Here is a 24,504-nt window from a genome sequence, read left to right as displayed (position 1 = left end):
ACAATGGCCGTGATACAGTTAGCAAAACAGGGAGGTCGGGTCGCTGTTGGATGGTGGCTGTCTACCCACGGTCCTGCTTGCCTTCCTCTCCTGTGGCCGACAGTGGCTTGTCCTGGATCTCTCTGGGGGCTGCCCCACAACTAGCCTTGCACATCAACATCAAGCCCATTTTCTAAGCAAGCAGTCTCGTGATTTGGGGCTGTGGTGGGTCTTCATTGCTGCACACAGGCTCTGTTTTCTAGTAGTGGGGGCTACTCTTCATTGAGATGTGCAGGCTTATTTCTGTGGCTTCTCTTATTGGGGAGCAAGGGCTCAGAGTTGTGGTCCGTGGGTTCAGTAGTTGTGGCTCACAGGTTTAGTTGCCCCGCAGCACGTGGGATCTTCTGGACTAGGGATTGAACCTGTGTCCCATACATTGGCAAGCAGATTCCCAACCACTGGACCACCAGGGGAGTCCCCTTAAAGGTTTTTATTTTCCAACAGCCCCATGGAAGTTTCTTGTATCCTTGGAAGAACATTCAGAGCTTTCTCTGGAAGGCAGCACTGACCCGTTCAGATGGAGCCCAGGACCCCAGTGCAGGTGCTGGAGGGAGGACCAGAATAGGAATGAAGAGTAGAAGCCAAATGGATGTTTACCTGCGTCCACACGCGTGCCTGGCAGATCACGCTCATTGTATGTGGGACCCACGGATGCTGCCACGTCGGGGCACTTGGAGCTCAACACACAATAACGAGAGTGGTGTTTTGGTGGGAATCCACCTAGAGAACGTACTTTTATTCTGACCCAAATTATCTTCTGTACTTTCAGTTTTGATTAAAGTCCTTGCACTTCCTGTTCTGGACTTGAATGCTGAGATGTGCTGGAGAAATCCCCCACGTTCCACGCCACGGGGTGGCTGTGTTTCCATGCAAGCCCTTAGCCTTATTTAGACTTAATTTGAGTGCTGTAGTGCTTGGGGTTGTGTTTGATGATCGGAGGCCTGTAGCTGGTGTTTATTTATGAGGCTCTTAACTTTATAGAAAAAGGAACTCAGTAACTGTCACCTTTATTTATAGCCCCCAGAGTCACATTTCAGTTCGTGCCCACTTGTAAGCATTTGTTTTTCCCATGTACTGCTGTCTTGAGTGTGCAAATACTATTTTAAATTTCTATACTTATTATTAACCTCTGAAACTCCTTTTCATGTTTTTGTGTCCAGTTATATATATATCCAGTTACATAAATGCCAGTGTTTACTTTACAGAACGTGGAGGCCCTGGATCCTCGAGGTCGCACCTTGTTGCATCTTGCTGTTTCTTTGGGACATTTGGAATCTGCCAGAGTCCTGCTCCGACATAAAGCAGATGTGACAAAGGAAAATCGTGAGGGTTGGACAGGCAAGTGTACTTGCGAAATAACATAAAGCCTTCCATTTTGTTTTCTCTCTCTGAATACAGGGTAGCCTCAGTCCTCATTGTCCTCAGAGTCATCTTTATCTTGAGCTCTGTCTCTCTGGGGACTTGGGGCCGGGGAAGGAGCTGAGAGCCTCGGAGGCCGCTGGCTTGTCTGCAGCACAATGGTCCCAATTGTGTCCTGGGCCAGGCGCCCAGGGTAGGGGGTGACCCCTCATCCAGAAAGCAGCTCTCAGTGCACCAGACATGAGTGTGAGCCCCGGTTTCCCCTGAGGAGCGTGGCGGTAACTCCAGCAAAGCCATCCTGATAAGATAGTCAGAAAGAAATGAAAGGCAGTTTGAATCGCCATGTGACGAAGGAGTAGGCGGCAGGCTCTCGCTGGGTGTCTGACTAGTCCTTTCTCTGCCTTGCTTGTTTGAAACGGCTGACGGTAAGGCTGGGAAGGACTCTGGAAAAGCCAACACAAAGGCACTTTCTCATTCACAGAGAGCCAGTCTGCAGTTCCTGGGGGACCGTATTCATCCATACCTAAAATCTAGGCCCACCAGCCATGGAGTGTGGATGTGACTGCCGCTGTATGTAGCGCAGCCATCCTGGAGTACCTCACCGCAGAGGTACTTGAATTGGCAGGAAATGCGTCAGAAGACTTGAAGGTAAAATGTATTACGCCTCATCACTTGCAACTTGCTATTCGTGGAGATGAAGAATTGGACTCTCTCATCAAGGCTACAGTTGCTAGTGGTGATGTCAGTCCACAGCCACAAATCTCTGGGAAGAGAGGATAACAGAAGACTTCTAAAGGAAGCCTGGATTCCTTATTATCTCAGGACTCTAAATACCCCAACAGCTATCTAGTGTTGGTGATTCCAGTGGGAATAAGACAGTTTTGCCTTTTCTGTAATTCTGTTAGTGCAAGTTGGAAGGTTAATTAGCCTTCCAACAAGCCAAATTTCTGCATTCAAGTCTTAACCATGTTTAAGTGTTACTGTGGCTTCAAAGAAGCTATTGATTCTGAAGTAGTGGGTTTTGATTGAGTTGACTGTTTTTGAGAAACTGTTTGGATTTTAATTGTGATGTAGAAATTATAGTAACAAACATTTGGTTTGGCACAAACATTTTTTCTATACCGAAAGAAAAAATGTGTGGTGGATAAGCTAAATAAAGGTCATATCTCAGCACCCCACCCGCCACCGGCCCCCCAAAAAAAATTATAGCTGAAAGTAGTATCCTTTTCCAGTGAAATCCTGGCACTTCACTTGTTTTGAGACTCTTGAGACTCCCTTGGACTTTGAGGAGATCAAACCAGTCAGTCCTAAAGTATATCAACCCTGAATGTTCATTGGAAGGACTGATGCTGAAGCTCCAATACTTTGGCCACCTGATCAAAAAGCCAACTCATTTGGGAAAACTCTGATGCTGGGAAAGATTGAGGGCAGAAGGAGAAGAGGGTGGCAGAAGATGAGATAGTTGATAGCATCACTGACTCAATGGACATGAATTTGAGCAAGCTCCAGGAGACAGTGAAGGACAGAGGAGCCTGGAGTGCTGCAGTCCGTGGGATTGTGAAGAGTCAGACACAACGTAGCAACGAAACAACAACACTTGTTTGCAAGCTCTCGTACTACTGGCCCGAGTAATTTGGGGTTGACTGATCAAGAATACACACAACCTGGCTGCCCATCTCCACAGCTGTGTGATCACACAGTGAAAGCCAGCTCTGAAGACACCGTCAGGATTTCAGAGTCAGTAGTAAGAAACCGGGGAAAGAGAATAATGGCAGGTTTGCTCAAGAGGGTGAGAGTACTCTGTTCTCTGCTCAGTCAGGTAGGGGTTAAAGTAAGTAGTCGTGGTCATGAAGATTGGGTGGGGCTGGAGCCTCTGTCCCACTTTAAAGAAATTGTTGGCCTTCGATCCGGAGAGATACTTTTCAAGCTGGCTTTGGAATTTGTGAGTAAGTATGAGAATACAGGGTGATCAGATTACATCTTTTTGCCTTCCAGTTTTGCACGAGGCTGTGAGCACCGGCGACCCTGAGATGGTGTACACGGTCCTTCAGCATCGAGACTTCCACAACACGTCCATGGCCCTCGAGGGAGTTCCGGAGCTGCTCCAGAAAATTCTCGAGGTAGCCACAAAAACTGACAGCACAATCAGTGGAGTTGAATGCTGACACAGCAGCCGCAGACAGTTTGACATCCTTGTGCGCCTTCCCAAACAGTTTTAAGGATTGTGAAAACGATGTATTGAATACCAAATAGCATGATTTCTTGCTTTTGCAGTCTGTTAAATGTATGATGTCTCTCACAAAGTATGTTTCCAGGTCACTAGACCGACTCTTTTAAGTGCTATTTAAAAGTTAGAACTAAGGACAAATGGACATCAGGCAATTAATTTGTCTAGCTGCCTGTTTTCCTAACAGTAGCGTCCTGAGCTCAGGTCATCTTGGGGAAATTATGATGAACTTCGTTACTGTCTGGGGATTTTCAGGGCCTGTTGAGGCTCAGAAGTCTGTGTGCAACTCTCCTTGACACCTCTGTCACTTCTAGCCATTAGTATTCTGTGACTTCTAATCCATTGCCTGAACTTAGAGTTGCTAGTTTTGGGGCAGTTTATCTGTCTTGTGAGTAAAAGGGTATGGGCTCTGTAACATTTGGAGAAGTTTCTTAAAAGATTTTACTTCTAAGCTCCCAAGTTTGTTTTCTTTGCTTGTTTTAATATTTCTTTATTTATTTGACCTCTCCGGGTCTTAGTTGTAGCACGTGGGATCTTCGGCCTAGCCTGCAGGTATTTCAGTTGCAGCATGGAAGCTCTTAGTTGTGGCATGTGGGATCTAGTTCCCTGACCTGGATCAAACCCCCAGCCTCCCGCATTGAGAATGTGGAGTCTTAGTCATTAGGCCATCAGGGAAGTCCCTCTTGGATTGTTTGGGATGATGGTTACCATTCTTCGGATAGCCTTTGTCACTTGCAATAGCTGTCTTATTGGTCAGTCATGTGCAGTATTCCTGAGGCAGCCAGCAGTTCAGTTTTCACGTCATTTATTCTCAGTTTAAGCACAGAAGTGAGCTCCCCCAAGTACTTCCAAAGATACTTGCTAGATAAATCAGCTTCCCACACTTCTTGAGAAAAATTAACAGCTCTGTTGAGAAAAGGAATAACTTTGCTGTGAGACAATCTGAGCATTCTTCTTAAAAAAATATTAACACTTAAGCTAAATCCTCCCTAAGACATTGATTTTCCACATACTGCACAGAAACCGACCGTGAACTATAAGTTGTTGTATCCATTGATTTTAAAATAGATGTGTGTTTGAGTGCACAAAGATCACATAGATTTGTTTTCTTGTCTAACTCACTGTAGGAGGAACTAGAAACGTCATCTGTCCATTTGACAAAGCAGAAAATGACTTGTTTTACCTAGAGTCACCCCCCCCCCGCCATTTTAAAATTCCATGTAAAAGACTTTTTTTTGCACCTGTGTTGATCCATAGCAGTGAGCTGCCCTGAATTATACCCTGTGTTAAAGGTTATAGACAGCCCACAAATGACCTGGTGCTCTGTGGCACCGGAGGCCATGCCTAACGGCCTGTCTTTCCATGGCGTCTCCTCACGGTATGCCCGAGTTTCTTTTCCATTGTTCCTTGGAGTGACTTCACCCATCTTTGGAATCTGGAATTTCTAGCTCTTGTCTTTTTGGGTTTCTTAAGTAGCTCTCCCAGAATCTTCTATGGGAACTCATGGTGGGTCAGAAAATGATTCTAAACAGGCTTTCTGTGGTGGTGTGAAACCTCAAAAAGCCAAATTCTAGAAGTTTAAGAAGAAAATGGGGGGCAAAAGTCTAGAGGGAAAACTCAACTTCCTGGGGACAGTGATGTCTCATACCCTCCTGGTTTCAGAGTGGTCTGATAAACACTCCACCCTTCCCAGCACACACAGCCTTTTGCAGTCAAGCTCCCTGTAGAACCGGTGGGGTCCACGCTCCTTCTCCTTGCTTGGACCAGCCTGTGACCCTCACTGCTAGGAACCCAATTGAACCCTTAAATCGGATTTGACTTTTATCTTCCTCCAACCTTGTCGCCTGCAGTTAACTTTACTGTCTAGACGTATTTTATAGTGAGATAAAATAACAGCCTGAATATAAAAATAGGCATTTAGTCTGATGGGTTTGCAATTTATGTTTCTTCTTATTGTCTCTGTTCTTTCTCCCTCTCCCTTTTGAACAACCCTATCAACCCTTACTGTGTTTGTGTTTAGCTAATGGTACCAAGGGTAATTTGTTTTATTTTTTAAATTAATTTTTATTGGAGTATGGTCACATTTACAGTGTTGTGTTAGTTTCTGATAGCAGGAGTGATTTCTTTTAAATCTTTGTCCTTCAGGCTCCGGATTTTTACGTGCAGATGAAATGGGAATTCACCAGCTGGGGTGAGTGGCTGTGAGCTTGAAATTTATTCAGCTTGAATAAAGGCTTATTTTTCTTTTATGGAAGTTATATATTTATTTTTTTTAAATGTAGGAAATACATAGATGAGAGTAACAGTCGCCCACAGTCCTACTTAAGCACAAGTGCTTACTGTTGTAGGTGTGTTCCTTCCAATCTTATCCCACATGCATGGGACTTTTTCTCCCAAGCATGTCAATAGAATATATAGACAATTTTGTCTCCTTTTGTTACCTGTGGCTGACATTTATCCATATTATTCAATTTTTTAAAATGTCACTTTAAAGGGGCTAAAGTCTTTAGTAAGTAGATTTATCGTAATTCAGTTACTGGTTTCCTTATGTAGTTCAATGTGATTCTTTTAAACTTGTTTTTCTAAGGAAGAAGATGAGATGATATTGGAATAGCTCATTTTTTAACAAAATGGATGCATTGCTCCAAAATCTTATGTAAGGCAAATTGACTGACAGTAATTTTCCTAGATGTTCTACTTCTGTGTCTTGTAGATCAGTTAATGACAGCTTCCAACTCCCAGAGCCTCAGCAATTTTCACTTCCAGACTTCCCTTTCAGGCACGAAGTCATATTTGCCATGAAACATTTAAACGAAGTGAAAAGTAAATGAAGGAAGAGAACTTGAAAATCTTCTATAAATCTGAGTTCTTTTTAATGAAGATAATAACCCTGACCCCAGGTTTCGATAAAGCAGCATATTTTAGGCGTCTGATCTCGTGACTCGTGGGAATGACAGTATAGTGGGTTGAGGCCAGATGGACACACACTAGCCCTAATGGTGGTCAATAAGAGGGGTTCATTTGGGACTGAGAACACACTTGAGAAATTGATTTAGCATTTTCTCTGGGCAAGGCATAGATCTGCAGTTTTATAAACAGTTCTAGAACTGAAAGTCCACTTTCATTCCTTAAGAATGACTTCTTGTATCATAAGCACAGGAGCCAGGCCCAGTTCTGTATGACCGTCGGCATCTCACCTCTCCTGTCCTTTCAGTAAAGTCAGGATCCTGATTTGCGGGGCCTGACTGTTCTGCTGGGCCCTCAGGCTTTTCTCAGTAGTACACATCTCTTCTCCAGTACCCCTGGTTTCCCGAATATGTCCGAATGACGTCTGTCGCATTTGGAAAAGCGGTGCCAAACTGCGTGTGGATATCACGCTGCTGGGCTTTGAGAACATGAGCTGGATAAGAGGGAGGCGGAGTTTCATCTTTAAAGGAGAAGGTGAGTGGTTTCCCTTGTAGTCGTCACTGCTGTTGCTAAGTTCAGGGTGATTTTTCACCATTGAAATGTGTTCGTGTGTGTGTGTGTGTGTGTGTGAAAAAGATGATGCGGTTCAATATACGAAGCTTCTTTGGTTTAGCATCTTCCTTGCGCTGTGCTTAGTTATGCCCTTATTTCTATTAACAGACAACTGGGCAGAGTTGATGGAAGTCAACCACGATGACAAAGTGGTCACCACGGAACACTTTGACCTTTCCCAGGAAATGGAACGCCTCACTCTGGACCTGATGAAACCTAAAAGCAGGGAGGTTGAGAGGCGGCTCACAAGCCCCGTCATTAACACCAGCCTTGATACTAAAAACATTGCTTTTGAAAGGTACCAATTTAAGTTATGCATTTTCATACCTAATCCCATTACTGCCATTTTTATAGCATGTATATATTAATTGGAAACTATGGGTGGATTAAAATTTTTTTTTAATGGTGTAAGAAATTCACTAGTGGGCTTTAAAGTTGATCTCTGCTCCAACCAAATGGAAACCACAGCTGACATCCTCCACCATATGGCATTTTAATCACATGTTGGTGAAGTCTTGGAGAAACATCTTCATATTCTTTTATGGGCCCTTTTCTAACAGATTTTACTTGAATTTGATTTTTGTGTTTGGCAGTCCACAAAACTCCCTTGTCCCAGACCATGGAGCGTTTGAGTTTCTGAGGCAGAAGCGATCCAGTATCGAATGAGGTTATTAGTCAGATTCACACTTGGCATACAGTTCAATGTGGTTCTCCCCCTTGCCCACCCTCTGCTTCCCCATGAGGCCTAACGGTTTCGAGCAAGAGTCTGGAGGGTTTCAGTTTGATTCCAGACTTTATCTGGAGCAACCTCTGGGGAGGTCTCTGCCGCGGTTAAGCCAGATCAGAACACCGACTCTGGGTGTCTTCCCCAGGGGCGGCGCCGAGGCGGGGAGGGCTTTGTGAGGGAGACACAGGCTGTCACAGCTATTAGTTAGGCTAAGAGTTTGTCCCATAGACCACACCGAACCCAGGGAGTCTACACGAGCCCTGAGTGTTTGCCTAGGATGCCACATCCCGCTCCCTGTAGACCAAAGCCGCCTCATCTGAGCCGACACAGACAGCGTTCTCCTGGACTCAGGCTGTCTTCTCTCTTAATGAGTGTATGAACTGTTGTGTCTTTTTCTTTTCATCTTTCTTTCCACTAGAAAATTTATTACTAAAACCAAGAGTCTTCTGTGTAGTCAGACGTAAGACTTAAGTGCCCCTTCCCCCTAATTTAGACCAAGCTGTGGAATTAAGGTGTTTGTTTGGTAGCAGAAGAGAAAATGTCAGGTATCTGCTGCCTTGGGAGCGACACCCCTGAGGCAAGGTCAGTGCCCTTTCGTCAGCCTCTGGGCACCGGTCTCACCAGGTGACAGCGCTGTCTTCCCGGGACAGCAAGGTTTAGGGACTGACCATACCTGGAAGGGTCTTGGGAAGACATCTCCAGGCTTGAGCACCTGTCTCTGCAGGGCAGGAGGGCCCGCCTGCCTCGGGCTCTGCTCTGAAAGCTGGAAGACGGGAGAGCGAGGGCTGGAGGAACCTGGCGCCACTGGCGGAGCTGCTCCCTGGGCGGCTTTGAGCCAGCGGCTTCGTCTCTGGGTTTCTGTTTCCTCAGCTGAAAGGAGAAAAAGAGCGAATCTTGAGCTGAAATCTCAGATGTCATGAGAAGAGCCACTGTTCCCTCTAGTTCAGCAGCAGAGTTGCAGGGTCATTGTTTGGTCCGAAGTGTCGTTTACAGAGAGGTGATGGTTACTGGCTGTTACCCAGCAGGTAGATGGGCAATGACCGCGCCTTCCATTTGTACTGAGTTGCATTTTGTATTCCTATGGCCTTGGGGTTTTCAGATAGTTCAGGCTAACCCTCCTTTTGCAGCTGACAGGGAGTTGCTGAAAGAGAATTTTCTGAAAAGCAGCTGCTGTTTTGGTGGGGCTCAGAATGAAATATGTGCTCAGTGAGTTTCTCGTGCTTCGAGCAAGGACCCTCACCCTCACGAGGTGAGGTTTGCTGGTAGAAATAGAAAAAGTGTGCTTGCCTGCTTCTTACCCGAGTGAGGTGTGAGCAAGCATTCAGCTGATTAAATTTAGTAGATGAGGGTCTGATATATTCAGATAGTCTTTTTCTTCCCTTTCTTTCTTCTCATCTGTCACTCGGAGCTTGATGTTTGCAAACATGTACTTGTCCCGCATTCAAGTTTGGCCTGTGGGTATAGACCCTCTGTTTGCAGTCTGAATTTTTCTCTTGTCTGAAAGGTTCCTGCCCGCCCACCTCAAACAGAACATGCCCTGGCCACCAACCCGTGAGGCAGCCTTCGAGCCCAGCACCAGCTCAGCGGCCTTTGGGGTGCTGGTCTCAGCGGAGACAGGCAGAGGGAAAATGGCCGAGGAGGAGGCTGGGTTTCCTCCTGTCATTTTCAGAGCCTCTGAACATACAGTGGATCAAGAAGTTAAAACCAGATTCTTGATTTTAAAACAGGATGTAGATGTTGAGTTCAGGAACTAAGCTATCAGAGAGTGTACATGGGAAAGGTGATGAAGCAGCGGGATGGCGGATGGTGCAGAGGTGGGTGAGTGAGGAGCCTGGTGGTTCCCAGGGAGAAAGCGTGGTTCTGATTTCTCAGCATCCACAAAGGATGCCGTGGAGCAGACGGGGTCATCCTTTGGTCCCTCAGAAGACCAGGTGCCAGAAACCTGTGATTTCTTGTGCCAGGATATTGAGTTCTTACTGAGAGACAGGAACTGAGGATCGATCGGTTCCCCCAAAGGAAGATCTGGATTTTCACTGATCGCTGACGAAAAGGGGCCTTGGGTTTATTGATCAGTCAGGTGTGGTCCCTAAATGTGTTTCTGGAATGTGAATTGGAGACAGCTAGCCTGCAGGGTCATCCCTTTAGGAGACCTCTCTTTCCTTGAGTGGGTCGCATTGCACTCAGTTCAGTTCAGTTGCTCAGTCATGTTCGACTCTTTGCGACCCCATGGGCTGTAGCATGCTGGGCTTCCCTGTCCATCAGCAACTCCTGGAGCTTACTCAAACTTATATCCATTGAGTCAGTGATGCCATCCAACCATCTCATCCTCTGTTGTGCCCTTCTCCTCCTGCCTTCAGTCTTTCCCAGCATCAGGGTCTTTTCCATTGAGTCAGTTCTTCACATCAGATGGCCAAAGTATTGGAGTTTCAGCTTTAGCATTAGTCCTTCCAATGAATATTCAGGATCGATTTCCTTTAGGATTGACTGGTTTGATCTCCTTGCTGTCCAAGGGACTCTCAAGAGTCTTCTCCAACATCACAGTTCAAAAGCATTAATTCTTCAGCAGCTCAGCTTTCTTTATGGTTCAACTCACATCCATACATGACTACTGGAAAACCATAGTTTTGACTAGACAGACCTTTGTTGGCTAAGTAATGTCTCTGCTTTTTAATATGCTGTCTAGGTTTGTCATAACTTCTCTTCCAAGGAGCAAGTGTCTATTAATTTCATGGCTGCAATCACCATCTGCAGTGATTTTGGAGCCCAAGAAAAGAAAGTCTATCACTGTTTCCATTGTTCCCCATCTATTTGCTATGAAATGATGGGACCAGATGCCATGATTTTAGTTTTTGAATGTTGAGTTTTAAACCAGCTTTTTCACTCTCCTCTTTTACTTTCATCAAGAGGCTCTTTAGTTCCTCTTCACTTTCTGCCATAAGGGTGGTGTCATCTGCATATCTGAGGTTGATATTTCTGCCGGCAATCTTGATTCCAGCTTGTGCTTCATCCAGCCCGACATTTTGCATGATGTACTCTGCATTTTAGTTAAACAAACAGGTTGACAGTATACAGCCTTGACATGTTCCTTTCCCGATTTGGAATCAATCTGTTGTTCCATGTCCAGTTCTAACTGTTGCTTCTTGACCTGCATACAGATTTCTCAGGAGGCAGGTCAGGTGGTCAGCTATTCCCATCTCTTTAAGAATTTTCCACAGTTTGTTATGATCCACACTGTCAGAGGCTTTGGCTTAGTCAATAAAGCAGAAGTAGATGTTTATCTGGAACTCTCTTGCTTTTTCTGTGATCCAACGGATGTTGGCAATTTGATCTCTGATTCCTCTGCCTTTTCCAAATCCAGTTTGAACATTTGGAAGTTCTCAGTTCACATACTGTTAGAGCCTCACTTGGAGAATTTTGAGCGTTTCTTTGCTAACGTGTGAGATGAGTACAATGGTGCAGTAGTTTGAGCATTCTTTGGCATTGCCTTTCTTTGGGATTGGGAAGAAAACTGACCTTTTCCAGTCCTGTGGCCACTGCTGAGTTTTCCAGATTTGTTGGCATATTGAGTGCAGCACTTTCACAGCATCATCTTTTAGGATTTGAAATAGCTCAACTGGAATTCCATCACCTCCACTAGCTTTGTTTGTAATGATGCTTCCTAAGGCCCACTTGACTTCACATTCCAGGATGTCTGGCTCTAGGTGAATGATCACACCATTGTGGTTATCTGGGTCATGAATATCTCTTTTGTATAGTTCTTTGGATTTTTGCAACCTCTTCTTAATATCTTCTCCTTGTGTTAGGTCCATACCATTTCTCTCCTTTATTGTGCCCATCTTTGGATGAAATGTTCCCTTGGTATCTCTAATTTTCTTGAAGGGATCTCTAGTCTTTCCCATTCTGTTGTTTTCCTCTATTTCTTCGCATTGATCACTGAGGAAGGCTTTCTTATCTCTCCTTGCTATTCTTTGGAACTCTGCATTCAGGTGGGTATATCTTTTCCTTTTCTTCTTTGCCTTTCGCTTCTCTTCTTTTCTCAGGAATTTGTAAGGCCTCCTCAGACAACCGTTTTGCCTTTTTGCATTTCTTTTTCTTAGGGATGGTCTTGATCATTGCCTCCTGTACAATATCAAGAACCTCCATCCATAGTTCTTCAGGCATTCTATCAGATCTAATCCCTTGAATCTGTTTGTCACTTCTACTGTATAATTGTAAGGGATTTGATTTAGGTCATACCTGAATGGTCTAGTGGTTTTCCCTGCTTTCTTCAGTGTAAGTCTGAATTCTACATTAAGGAGTTTCATGATCTGAGCCACAGTCAGCTCCTGGTCTTGTTTTTGCAGACTGGTGTTGCACTAATGGCAGATAATGAATAGGAAAACTAAGGCTCTGGCCCCTCCTTTCTCTGATGGACTGTAATACACACCTGAAACTCCTTCTCCCCAGCCTGGACTAATTTCTTTGACCAGATTTCATCAGATGAAAAGCAGACTGTTTTGAAAAACAGGGTGCGGGTCACCCCCTCCCTGCCACCTGTGTGTGCCCCGCGTCACCTCAGGGTCGGGGCAGAAGGCAGGCCCAAGTGCAGCAGTCACAAGGAGCTGGGATGTGATGTCCTAGACAAAGGGGCCGTCTGGGCAGGGCTCCCCGGGGCATGGGAGTGTTTCCCAGGGTGAGCTGCCTTGAAAACAATCCACAGCCTCTTGGCTGCTTTTGCTTCCTAAATGCGTTTTTTTCCAGGCATATATTGAGTGGAGTAACGAGGGGTTCAGGCACTTAACCAAGGCTGCAGCTGCTGCCGAAGTGCTGACTGCTTTAAAGCAGCTCCGATGGAGCTGGACTCAAGGGCTAGGCTAAAAAACCACTCGAGACGTGGTTCCCACCACTGCTGCACCAAACCGGACGCAGGGCTTGCCTCCCAAGGCTTTTTAATGGTGCTCACGGCTTCTGCACACAGCTCCCCACAGCCATGAGTTCCCGCCCCACCTGCTTTCTTCTTCCCGAGGAGCAGGATGCCTGTGCCTCACGGATCTAAGAATTGCTAGACTGAGATACGGCTGCTCAGAGGGCTGGAGCTGCCGACTCTGTCGTGCCTGTGATCGGGATGACCTGGTAAAGGCTCCCCAACCTCGTGGCGAGCCCCTGGGCGCTGTCATCTGTGCTCACTCCTCCGAGACAGCTGTCCCACGAGTGTCACAGCCTTTGTCGCCTCTGCCGGCAGCTTTTGTCACGAAGCCAAGAGGGGAGGCTTTCTCTGCCAAGGGGGTGAGGCAGATTGATGAATAACTGCGGGAGGGGGTGCGGGGGGCTGCTTGAGCCATCTGTCATTAGCAACATCCTTCCATGGACAGAGGGACCCTAATTTCCAAGTGTCCCTCACTCACTTAGGCTGGGGGAAGAAAACCTGTAAAGGCTGCAGGGATGAATCTGAATGGTATATTGTACATGTGGAAATTTGTGGTGTTCACTTTTTATCAGAACTAAATCCGGATTCTGGGGATGGAGGACAGATAAAGCAGAAGTTGTTAATGGTTACGAAGCAAAGGTAAAAGGACACTCTTAAAATAAGATTTCATACAGCTCTTTAGCTTCTATGCAAATGAGGGGTCTGTTCAGACTTTGTCATGCATCTGTGTTGAGGAGGTGCTCTGGGAAATAAGTTCTGTCTAGCGTGTCTCTTCCTTGGATTTGTATCCTATTTGACCTGCAGGAGGTGAACCAGCACATCCCAAGGAGGTCTCTAGTTAGGCCAAAGAGAAACTGCTGTAGAGAAATGAGCCCCATTATCAGTTGTCCTGGTGGGAGTGACAATTTTTTTCTTTAAAAACAAAAGGAAAAGAAAGGACTAGACTTAACATGCTTGTTCTTTTTTCCTTTTCTTCTTTTTCAATCACCTCAGTAGGTTTAAAAAATTTATATTGCAAAATAGCTTTTAGGAGTCTCCCAATATTCTTAGTCAACCTCATTGTAAACCAGTAGGCTCCCAGCCCACCCACATGACGTCAGTGAATTTCGAACACAGCTGTCAGAGTGGAGACGACAGTCGCTCGAGTCATCTGGCATTTTGTCAACTGGGAAGCTGTCTCCTGGCCTCTCGCTAGGCCTGCAGTGCAGTGGGGGTTGATGGCTCACAGCCACACTGCCAGGAGCGGCAGGGTCCTCTGGTGACCTCTGAGTGAGCAAGGAAGGCTTACGTCACACTCAGCGAGATGCACTTAGAAGTACGCGAGTGTTCCTGAATCTTTGAACGCTGGGAATCCCGTGTTAGGCATCCTCAGTTAATTCTCTGTGAACCATAACACTTGACTTTCCAGATCCCAGTATTCCTTAGTCAACCTTGAAAACAAGAGCATTGACCCTGGCAGTTAAAATAATTTGGGGTCAATAAACGGAATACCTTTTAAGCAGTGGCTTGCTGGTTTTCTCTAAATCTTACTGGTATAGAGAACCTTGTGTTCCTTCCGTTTTCCTTCTGCCCCAGCAGATGGCTGTCCAGGTCAGTCTTGGTATAAGATTACCAAAAATCAGTCCAAGGGCACGACACAGGTTCAGTTCCCTTAGGAGAAGTTCAGCTGGGAGGCCTACACTGCAGGCCCCTCTTTGAGAGGGTTTGGCAACACGAAGGGCAAGTAGGCAGGAGCAGCCTGTCCCTGTCAACCCCTCAGGGGCCATGAAAGATGTCAGGGATACAGAGTAACTCCTGAGACGCTTCTAAGGCAGTAGCTGTTGCATTTACTCTGAAGAGTCCTAAGGAATGTTTAACCATTTCTCATTTTTATTTTGCTGGATTTTTTTTTTTTTTGGCTTTGTTTTGTTTTGGCTTCAGCGTTCTTGCTCTTGCTGTTGCTTATCTGTTGAATTTTGATTCCCCATGTCACTGTTTCCTTTTGCACACACCTCTCAAGGTTTACACAGTGAACAATGTGAGTGTGATTACCAAAATACGGACAGAACATCTGACCGAGGAAGAAAAAAAGAGATATAAAGGTAATCGCTTCCCTTCTCCCTGCTCCCCCCCCACCCCACTTCTAGCCTAGAGCACACCTTCATCAGCTCTGTTAAACTCGGGGGTCAGTGTGGTGGGGTCATGCCATCCGAATTTCCTCCTTATAAATTTCTCCCTTGCCTGACTCACTCCTGGCAGCTCTTCCCTGTAGTTGGCATCAGCTGTAATTAAAGCCATTCACAAGGCCTTGCTGATGTTTTATGAAGAACAGTTGTTGAAATCAAGTCGAAAAAGTAGATAAAGATATTGAAGAGTATTTATCACTGAAGTGAGTTAGTGCAAAGCATCACGGTGGGAGAGTCAGCCAGGACTTGGGCTCTGAACTGAAACGTGGCCAGCATGTGGCCACCTTATCTCAGCTCGCTGAGGCCAGTGGGGCCTTGTGAGGTTACCTACCCACTCAGCTACCAGACCTGCCTTAAGAGTCATTGTGAGGATGAGATGAGTTGTTGCACATTGGAGACCAGGGCCTGCAGCACGTGGTAAGCATGCAATCACTGTTAACTCCCTCCTCCACCACTATTCCCTTTAGTCCGGTTTGACAGATGAGGAAGCTAAGGCCTCAGTCACACAAGGTACAGTTGGTATCAGATCTGGCTCATTCCTAAATGTAAACTCTTTGTAGTAATTCTGATTGAATTCTTAAAACTCTGTTCATCCAGCTTAGAGACGTTAATAAAAGTGTCTTAGAAATACTCAGTCACTCAACTGTATCTGACTCTCTGCAACCCCATGAACTGTTGCCCCCCCAGGCTCCTCTGTCTGTGGTATTTCCCAGGCAAGAATACTGGAGTGGGTTGCCATTTCCTCCTCCAGGGGATCTTTTTTGACCCAGGGATGGAACCCAGGTCTTCTGCATTGGCAGGCGGATTCTTTACCACTGAGCGACCTGGGGATCCCCCAGAAAGAATGTTAGCTGATGGTTATTAGAGATGATTTTATTGGCCTATTCAGGAGGATGGATTTCCTAATGCATGATGGAGAAATGTGAAGGTAGAATGGGAATCTTTCTGTAATCATAAGTCAAGTCAAATAAACTTTGCCCCCTCTGTAGCTGACAGGAACCCGCTGGAATCGCTGCTCGGGACTGTGGAACACCAGTTTGGTGCTCAAGGGGTAAGTCAGAGTGTGATTTCCAGCATGGTTTAACAGGAGATGGCTTTTCTGTGCTTCTGGTGGCATTTTCTGCATCCTAAGCAGGCCACTTTATTTGAAAAAGCTTAAGAGCACTCCCCAGCTGAAATCGGAGATGTTCTTTTGGAAGAGAATAAGATGAGTAAGTCTTGGAAAATAAAAGATTTTTAGATGCAGATAGTGATCACAGAAATCAGGTGCTTTCTCTCGTATCTGTTTTAAACTAGGACCTCCCTATAAAAATGGGACCGAAAAAAAAAAAAGGGATTTGGAACTTTATATTTTAATAGAGCACCTTAACAAACATTTTCTGACTCAGTCCTCCCAATGACTGTGTAAAATTTGCTGCCGTGGATGTCACTGAGGGTCTGAAAAATGAAGTGACCTTTCCAGTGTCACAGGCTAGAGAAGGACAGAGCTGGACCCTGATCTTCAAATCTTCAGATCCCATGAACTGTAGCCCACCAGGCTCCTCCATCCATGGGATTTTCCAGGCAAGAATACTGGAGTGGGTTGCCATTTCCTGCTCTAGGGGATCTTCCTGACCCAGGGATTGAACCCTGGGTTCAGTCTGAAGATACGCTTTCAGATATTTCTGTCTATATCTCTTTTCTTTTTCCTTTTTCTAATCAGGAAAGGCAGGAGATTGGAGAAATGATTTGAAATGGAGAAATCCATTAGGCTTGGCCATGTAGTTTGGTAATAGGTTTGTAGGTGTTCTGTGCAGTAACTTAATTAAAAAAGAAAAAGAGTTAATGACCAGAACTTCCTGCTCTGTAGCTGGTTAACACAGCCACCTCAGAGGCTGGGTGCCATAGACCTCCACTTGCCAGCAGCATTGGCATTTCTGACTCCCCTGAGTTCTGGCTCGGCAGGACCTCACGACAGAGTGCGCCACGGCCCACAACCCCACAGCCATCACGCCTGACGAGTACTTCAACGAAGGGTTCGATCTGAAAGACAGGGACATCGGAAGGCCGAAGGAGCTGACGATTAGGACGCAAAAGTAAGAGCGACTCAGCGGTCATTTTCAACTCACAGATTCTTATTTGTTTTGTTGCGCTGTTTACCATGTTATGGTTCTTCTTCCAGCCCCTCCCTTGCAAAATAATTTCAAATTACTGGGATTTCCCTGGCAGTCTTTTGGTTAATAAGACTTCTTGCCCTGCCACTTCAGGGGCACAAGTTCCCCTGGTTGGGGAATTGAGATCCTGCATTCTGAGTGACCGCCCCCCGCCCCCCACGAAAATTAAAATCACTTTATCTGATGAAAGGTGACAGTAAATGTCCTGTCTTATTATTAGCCCTTCTCCAAATAGAATATAGATTGGATATAAGAATTCCTTTTTTGTTTTTATCTGCTGACAAGCCTCAACTGATCGAATGAAATGGTTTACCTCCACTACCAATACTCTCTGCTTGCTATCAATTAAGGCTTGTGGCGCAGGTCGTCTGCCCCCAATTGCCCCGATTTCGGGTTAATGCGAGTTCTTTGTGGCTCTCATCCCTTCCCAGCTCTGACGCAGGGGATGTGAGAGAACTGGGGAGACTGGGGCATAGGGAAGCGGGAGCTGTCTAGGCTACTGCAGAGGAATCCCGCAGTCTCCCCGTCTCGGGGAGCCGGCCTCAGTCAGTCTCATCTCGCCCAATCCGGCAGGTTTAAAGCAACGCTGTGGATGTGTGAGGAGTTCCCGCTGTCCCTGGTAGAGCAGGTAGTCCCCATCATTGACCTGATGGCCCGCACCAGCGCACATTTTGCCCGGCTGAGAGACTTCATCAAACTGGAATTCCCGCCCGGATTTCCCGTCAAAATAGGTACCATTCAGTCAAGCAGAGGAGCACCCGACAAGGGACTTAATGGGAGAGGGCAGACTTGTCCTTGAGTTCAGTGTGGTTTACAGAAGTGTCCTGGTTCTTAGTTCATTTTGCACATCAAAATTAGGAATTTCCCCCAGCCATCAGTGCTGTTTACAGATGATGCTGACAGATGAAAAAGGCAGAAAAAGGGAACACATGCCTTGTTTTAAGATCAAACCTTACTGAAGTGAAACTTCAAATTAGACTTACTATTTGAAGAAGACAGTTGACACTAAGATCCTTTGATACATTAATGTTTTAGGGCTTGAATTAGTGCGCATGATACCACATACATAATTGCTTGTGAAGAATTTACATTTTGGATAGTTGTATATTCATGACATTTGAATCCTGGCTTGATCACTTCCTGTGATCTAGAAGAAGTCGCTTAACCTCTCTGAATCTCAGTCTTCCTATCTGAATATTGGGAAAGGGTTGTTATGATTAAATGAAGTCATACTTATAGAAAGCACTTAGCATGGTACCAGCATAGTAAGTGCTCAGTAAGTGGTGGCTGTTATTCTTCTGTATAAAGTTTATTTATAAAAGCTTTTATTTTGTTAGAAATTCCCTTGTTTCATGTCTTAAATGCACGGATTACATTTGGAAATGTTAATGGCTGTAGCACTGCTGAAGAAACTGTATCTCAACATGTGGAAGGGACCCAGCCTGATTCAGGTAAAAAAAAAGTTGGATTTTGTGATTTAAAAAAAATTCATACATTTAATCATTATACTGATTATTCAGTTTGAAATTAAGAGTATTTTATGAAGTTGATTTCTGTCCTGAATGAAAGAAAATTTTAGATTTAGTTTCGATTAAGTAAAACAAAAAATTTGTAGGAATGTATGAATATGACCCCTCTTGAATTAACAAGACAGCCTATTTTAAAAAACAACTTTACTGAGGTGTGACATATAATCACATCCTCCCATTTTAAATGTGACAGTTTGTTGCATTTGACAAATGTATACAAACCCATGTAACCATCACCACAGGCAAGATACAGAACATTTCCATTAACCCCCCCTAATTTCCTCAGGCTCTTTGCCATCAGTCCCATTCAGATGTTGGATGCTGTTATAAATGGGTTTGTTTCTTAGTTTTATTTTCCAGTTTACTCACTTATATTGAAACTTAGTTGGGTTTTTTTCTGTTTCTTTTTTATTATGGTACAATAAACACTAGTTACCTCTGGCATTTAGAAATAGGAGACGGGGTGTAGGGAGACAGATCTTCACTTTTAATTTTGCAGTCTTGTGTTTTTGTGTTTTTTTTTTTTGGTGATTATGCATTATATTACTAAAAAAAAAAAAAAGTCGAGGCAAAAAGGGAAAAAAAACAAAACAGTATTCTAGTACTTTCCCCTGTCGAGGTTATTCTTCTTCGAAATCTCTCTCACCTAGCAGCAAATCTTGATATTAATCAATTTAAAAAATCTTTCTAGAAGTTGAAGTGGAAATTTATCCTGCTAACTCAGGCACTGGACTGTCACCGTCTGTGTTTCAGCTTCCCCTCTGACAAACTTCGAGGTTGATCAGTCTGTGTTTGAAATCCCCGAGTCTTACCACGTTCAAGACAACGGCAGAAACGTGCACCTGCAGGATGAAGACTACGAGATAATGCAGTTTGCCATCCAGCAGAGCTTACTGGAGTCCAGCCGAAGCCAGGTACATGTATCAGAACCAGTGGCAGGGCTGGGAAGGCTTTACCCTCCCCTTTGGCCTCAGTCTTTGGCTCTAAATGACAAGTTTGGCATATTTGTGGTATTTACCTAGATTATATTTTATGTCCCTGGTCTTTGATGAAAGCTTCTTATATAAGACCATGTGTGTAGCCCCCGTCAGCAGCATTTACAGGATGTTCCCTGCCAGACTTGGTGGCTTCCTGCCCTACAAGAGTGGGGTGTGCTTCTGCCCTTTGGTGTGGTCCTGGGCTCCTGCTATCCACTGGTTTCCTTACATCATTCATCCAGCAGATGTTTGCACAGTGCCTGCTTTGTCCCAGGCTTGTGCCAGGTGCTGGGAGGTTCCATGGTGAAGCAGCCTCAGTGCCTGCCTTCATGGAGCCACTAATCTTTGAGAATGGTGCTCACACTCCAGTGTCCTCCCAGCCGAGGTTTTTCACATTCTTGCTTTTCCTGGAGTCTCAGAGCTTGGTAACATGAGCCCCCCTCTCCCATGGACCCATTCTTAGAGCCATTTTGTTTTCTGAGGCTGCTGGGCCAAGGGCCAGACCCCAGGGCTGGCATGTTGCCAAGCGGCTTCCCTCCCCTCACCCTCACCATCAATCCAGTGTGCTTCCCCATTCTAAGTGAGCTTATTTCTCCCCCAACAGCTACATCAACCTTGACCATACATTTTGAAAAGAGGAGTAGCCAAAGATGACCAATAATGAGTTACATATTCTGGTCTTACTCTGTTCATTTAAACTTTGCCTAAGGTTGAGTAGTTTTAAATAGATTGGTTTGATATCAAGTAAGAGAAACTGGTAGCTGTCAGTCAGGGTAGCGGACCCTATACTACGTGATGTTTGGGTGTTACTTTAAAATAATCCCAGTCCCTGTTAGTTTTTCACCCAGCACCGGTGATAATGGACTTGAAATATTGTTAATCTTGTTCTTGCTGCTTTCATTTTGTTGTCAGTATAACACTTTATTCCTTCTAAGGGGTATTCACATGCATCTGTTTGTCTTTCCTAGGAGCTTTCAGGACCAGCTTCTAATGGAGGGATCAACCAGGCACATGCCTATGACGCCCAGTATGAGAGGTGATTGACATGACTCTTGATTAACCCGAGGTTGGTTCAGGTGCCTGGGACACGCAGCAGCAGGCCTGGTGGGAGAGACTTGATAAAATGTTGGCTCTCCTGCGTCCTTTGTGGCAGTTCCTCATTGAATTAGCTCTAAGCTTGCGGTGGCTGAGCTTCCAGGAACTGGTGATAGAATCGCTGACCAGTTCCTCTGCCAGTGTCATGGGCAGAAAGGCACCCTTTAAAGGTGTTCTGATTTTCTGTGAAGAATGTAATACGATCACAGAAGGGCTAAGTTGCCCTTAGTGGGAAGTTTATACAGTTCCCCCGACTGGGGATCAAAGCCACGCCCTTGGCAATGAAAGCTCTGAGTCCTAACCACCAGACCACTGGGGAGTTGCCAGATTATCCGTTTGAGGAGGAGTTAAACTGGAAAGACTCATTTTATGGAGCATCTTCCTATAGTCTGGGCACATATAAATACCTGTTGAAGAAGTTGGGATTTGCTTTAAAATAGATCCAAGCTCAATTCTTAGCCCTGCCCTTAGAGGCTGGGTAATCTCGGGCAGGTGTGTACCAGTACCTGCAGCCCCAGTTAGGTGAGATTGATGGCCTCATGCATACTGAGCGGACAGGAAGCGCATGGCACTGCGGGCACTGGGTCCCGGGCTGAGAAACATGGGTGTTGCTGGCCCGCGGGGGTGACTGTTTCTTCCCCTCTGGTTCTAATGCAGGGCCATCCAGGAGAGCCTCCTCAGCAGCTCCGAAGGCCTGGGCTCCGGCACCTCCAGTGAGACCAGCCGCTTTGACAGCGAACTGCAGCTGGCCATGGAGCTCTCCGCCAAAGAGCTGGAGGAGCGGGAGCTGCGGCTGCGCGAGGAGGAGGCGGAGCTGCAGCAAGTCCTCCAGCTGTCACTCACTGAGAAATAGGCCCGCCTGCCTCCCGCCCCCTGTCTGCGCTCCCCTCCCGGCTGAGGAACTGCGCCTGCGCGGGACTGCACCTCACCCGGGTGCAGCAGATGGCAGCTGTCCCCTGCTTTCTGCAGAGGTGCAGTGCCGGGGCTCCTCTGGGCCTACCCGCCACGCTCCCCGGTGAAGGGGCTGGGGTCCCGCCGCCCCTGCGCTCCAGGCATCAGGGGAGGAGAGCATCGTCACTTTCCATTAGCTCTGTTGGCTTGCAGGTCACGTTTTTTACTTACCAGCTTTAGATACAAACCCAGCCCCTCCTCCCACTGCCCCTCCCCCAAGGTTTGTAGATTAATTTTTATCAAGGAGTGATGATGAGTTCTTGCAGAGTCGGGTGCTTTCAGAGAGGAGAGCAGTAGCCTTTGCAGAGCGTGGTGTATGAGGACCTAGGAGACACTTCTTTACAGTTCACCAAAGAAATGGACCACCTGTGCCGATCTGCTCTTTAATTTTTACCTTTGTACAAGGTATGCAGGGCACCCTCACTGTTCCTAAGCCACCGCCACCTTATTCCACCCTTCCCACCCCAGCTGAAGAGGAGATAAGTACAGGATCTATTTTAGATTTAGGGTTAACTATTTGCATCAAATTAAGATACACAGATGACAACAGAAGTTGCCTTAGCCTTAAAAATTACTGATAGTTTCAAACCACCTCACTCCTCTTCTTGTCGAGGAGGGGTCTGATTTGAATTTATAAAGGCAGTTCCTTTGAGAGCAGGATCCTCCAGGCTAAACCCAAGGCAGCTAATCCTGACCCTGAAGGAGCAGCTAGGACAGCCCGAGGTTTGTTCTTGAAGTGGGCAGGCTGGCCAAAGGATCACCAAAGCAGGGGTGTGTTCCACGCCTTCTCTGGTTAGAGGTCTCCACCCAGAGGCCTGGGAAGACCCCACCACGTGCCCTGGGCACACCGGAGAGGAAGGGGTGGGCTTGAAATGAGCAAAGGAGCTACAGACAGAACTCAGTGGCTCTGTACTCAAAAGGGAAAATGGTGAATCCACGTTGCTTTTTAGAGTTCAAATCAACATCTTTCTGGATAAATATATTTTTTAACAGAATCTTTTTATTATTTTTAAAAGAAATAAAAGCGACTGCTCCCATCCGTAGCAATACAAGGTTATACATTTTAACCAGATTTTCTCAGGCCCTTTTTGGGATACCTTTAGTAGTTAACTATTTTGTCTAACCCTCCTGTAAATAACCATCGCACAACATAAGAGGACCCTGGGGAATGCGGCCAAGGGTACCATCACTCCAGCCCGGCCCATGGATTCATTCCCACAGGCTGCACTGAAGTCCCCCAGTTAACAACGTGCTCGTCTGTTCCGCGTCCGTTACCTACCTGTTGCGCTTTGGGGATGGGAAGGGAAACCAAAGCCCCCGTTCCAGTAAACGGCCGTGTGTACAGTTAACTGTTGCCAGCGAAATGTGCCTGGTCACAGAGAACTGGGCTTTTGATTCCATGTGACCATCTGCCTTTCTCTTCTTGGTCTGACCAAAATTCCTTCTCCGCACACGAGGCCAGTATATGCAGCATCACGTCTGTCTTAGACACACAGCCTGGCGTTTTGTTTACTTAGCCTTTACCTCCAACAAAGACGCGTCTTGGGAATGGCTGCATTTAGGCCATGTGTTTACTCACCGAGGTGAACAGAGGTAATTTCTGTGTTCGCATTCCATTGTTCTGCTTCCCCATGTCTTTGACTTTCTCCCTAGGAAGTCAGTTAAAAAGGGACTGAGCCTTGTGTCACCATCACAGCATTCTTCATATATGTGTTCACTCTCAAAATACAAATAAAGACAGCTTCCTTAGAGGGTGCTCGTACGATACACTGAATGCTTTCGAGTCTTTTTTCTCTCTCTCCACATTTTTCTAGACCCCTTCTGTTGCGTGTGTTATTGGAACATTAGAACGCCTCCCAGTCCTCAGTTGTGTGTGACTAAGGTTTCCTCACAAACGCAGATGATCTCAAAGAAGATGAGTTGAACTATGGCAATTTCAAATGGCTGCGGAGCCCTGAATGATGGAGTTGGCCTTCCCAGGTGGTGCTAGTGGTAAAGAAACCGTCTGCCAGTGCCATGACCGATGGAGTTTAAAGTCCAAGCTAGACCCATGTCCAGATCTCTGTTCATTTCCAAGGCAAACCATGCAGTAGCACAGTAATGCAAGTCTGTGCCCTGACCCGTAACGCTGAAGAAGCTGAAACTGACGGTTCTATGAAAACCTACAAGACTGTCTAGAACGAACACCCAAAAAAGATGTCCTTTTCATTATACGGGACTGGAATGCAAAAGTAGGAAGTCAAGAAATATCTGGAGTAACAGGCAAATTTGGCCTTGGGGTACAGAATGAAGCAGGGCAAAGGCTAATAAGAGTTTTGCCAAGAGAATTCACTGGTCATAGCAAACACCAGATTCCAACAACACAAGAGAAGACCCTACACATGGACATCACCAGCTGGTCAATAACGAAATCAGGTTGATTATAGTCTTTGCAGCCAAAGATGGAGAAGCTCTATACAGTCAACAAAAACAAGACCAGGAGCTGACTGGCTCAGATCATGAACTTCTGGCCAAATTCAGACTTAAATTGAAGAAGGTAGGGAAAACCATTAGGCCATTCAGGTATAACCTAAATCCAATCCCTTATGATTATGTAGTGGAAGTGACAAATAGATTCAAGGGATTAGAGCTGATAGAGTGCCTGAAGAACTATGGACAGAGGTTTGTGACATTATTCGGGAGGCAGTGATCAAGACCATCCTCAAGAAAAATGCAAAAAGGCAAAATGGTGGTTTGAGGAGGCCTCACAGATAGCTGTGAAAAGAAGAGAAGCGAAAGGCAAAGGAGAAAAGGAAAAGATATACCCATCTGAATGCAGAGTTCCAAAGAATAACAAGGAGAGAGAAGAAAGCCTTCC

The 24,504-nt window shown here is 45.8% G+C and overlaps 1 protein-coding gene across 1 annotated transcript in view; it reads left to right on the top strand.

The window, feature by feature from the left end:
* Positions 1-23,414, top strand: part of ANKRD13A (ankyrin repeat domain 13A) — a 34,494-nt gene extending 11,080 nt beyond the window's left edge. Inside the window, exons 2-15 of the mRNA XM_004017428.5 lie at positions 1,245-1,377; positions 3,394-3,518; positions 5,771-5,816; positions 6,923-7,066; positions 7,253-7,442; positions 13,350-13,416; positions 14,777-14,858; positions 15,932-15,993; positions 16,887-17,017; positions 17,669-17,826; positions 18,433-18,546; positions 19,378-19,538; positions 20,570-20,637; positions 21,354-23,414. Coding sequence (XP_004017477.1) covers positions 1,245-1,377; positions 3,394-3,518; positions 5,771-5,816; positions 6,923-7,066; positions 7,253-7,442; positions 13,350-13,416; positions 14,777-14,858; positions 15,932-15,993; positions 16,887-17,017; positions 17,669-17,826; positions 18,433-18,546; positions 19,378-19,538; positions 20,570-20,637; positions 21,354-21,549 — 1,677 coding nt within the window. The 3' untranslated portion in view covers positions 21,550-23,414. The remainder of the gene's footprint in view (positions 1-1,244; positions 1,378-3,393; positions 3,519-5,770; positions 5,817-6,922; positions 7,067-7,252; positions 7,443-13,349; positions 13,417-14,776; positions 14,859-15,931; positions 15,994-16,886; positions 17,018-17,668; positions 17,827-18,432; positions 18,547-19,377; positions 19,539-20,569; positions 20,638-21,353) is intronic.
* Positions 23,415-24,504: the final 1,090 nt, after the last annotated feature.

Source organism: Ovis aries, chromosome 17 (genome assembly GCF_016772045.2).
Source record: "Ovis aries strain OAR_USU_Benz2616 breed Rambouillet chromosome 17, ARS-UI_Ramb_v3.0, whole genome shotgun sequence".
NCBI lineage: Eukaryota > Metazoa > Chordata > Mammalia > Artiodactyla > Bovidae > Ovis > Ovis aries.
The sequence above is the reverse complement of the archived record's forward strand: the minus strand, read 5'-3'. Positions and strand labels throughout refer to the sequence as shown.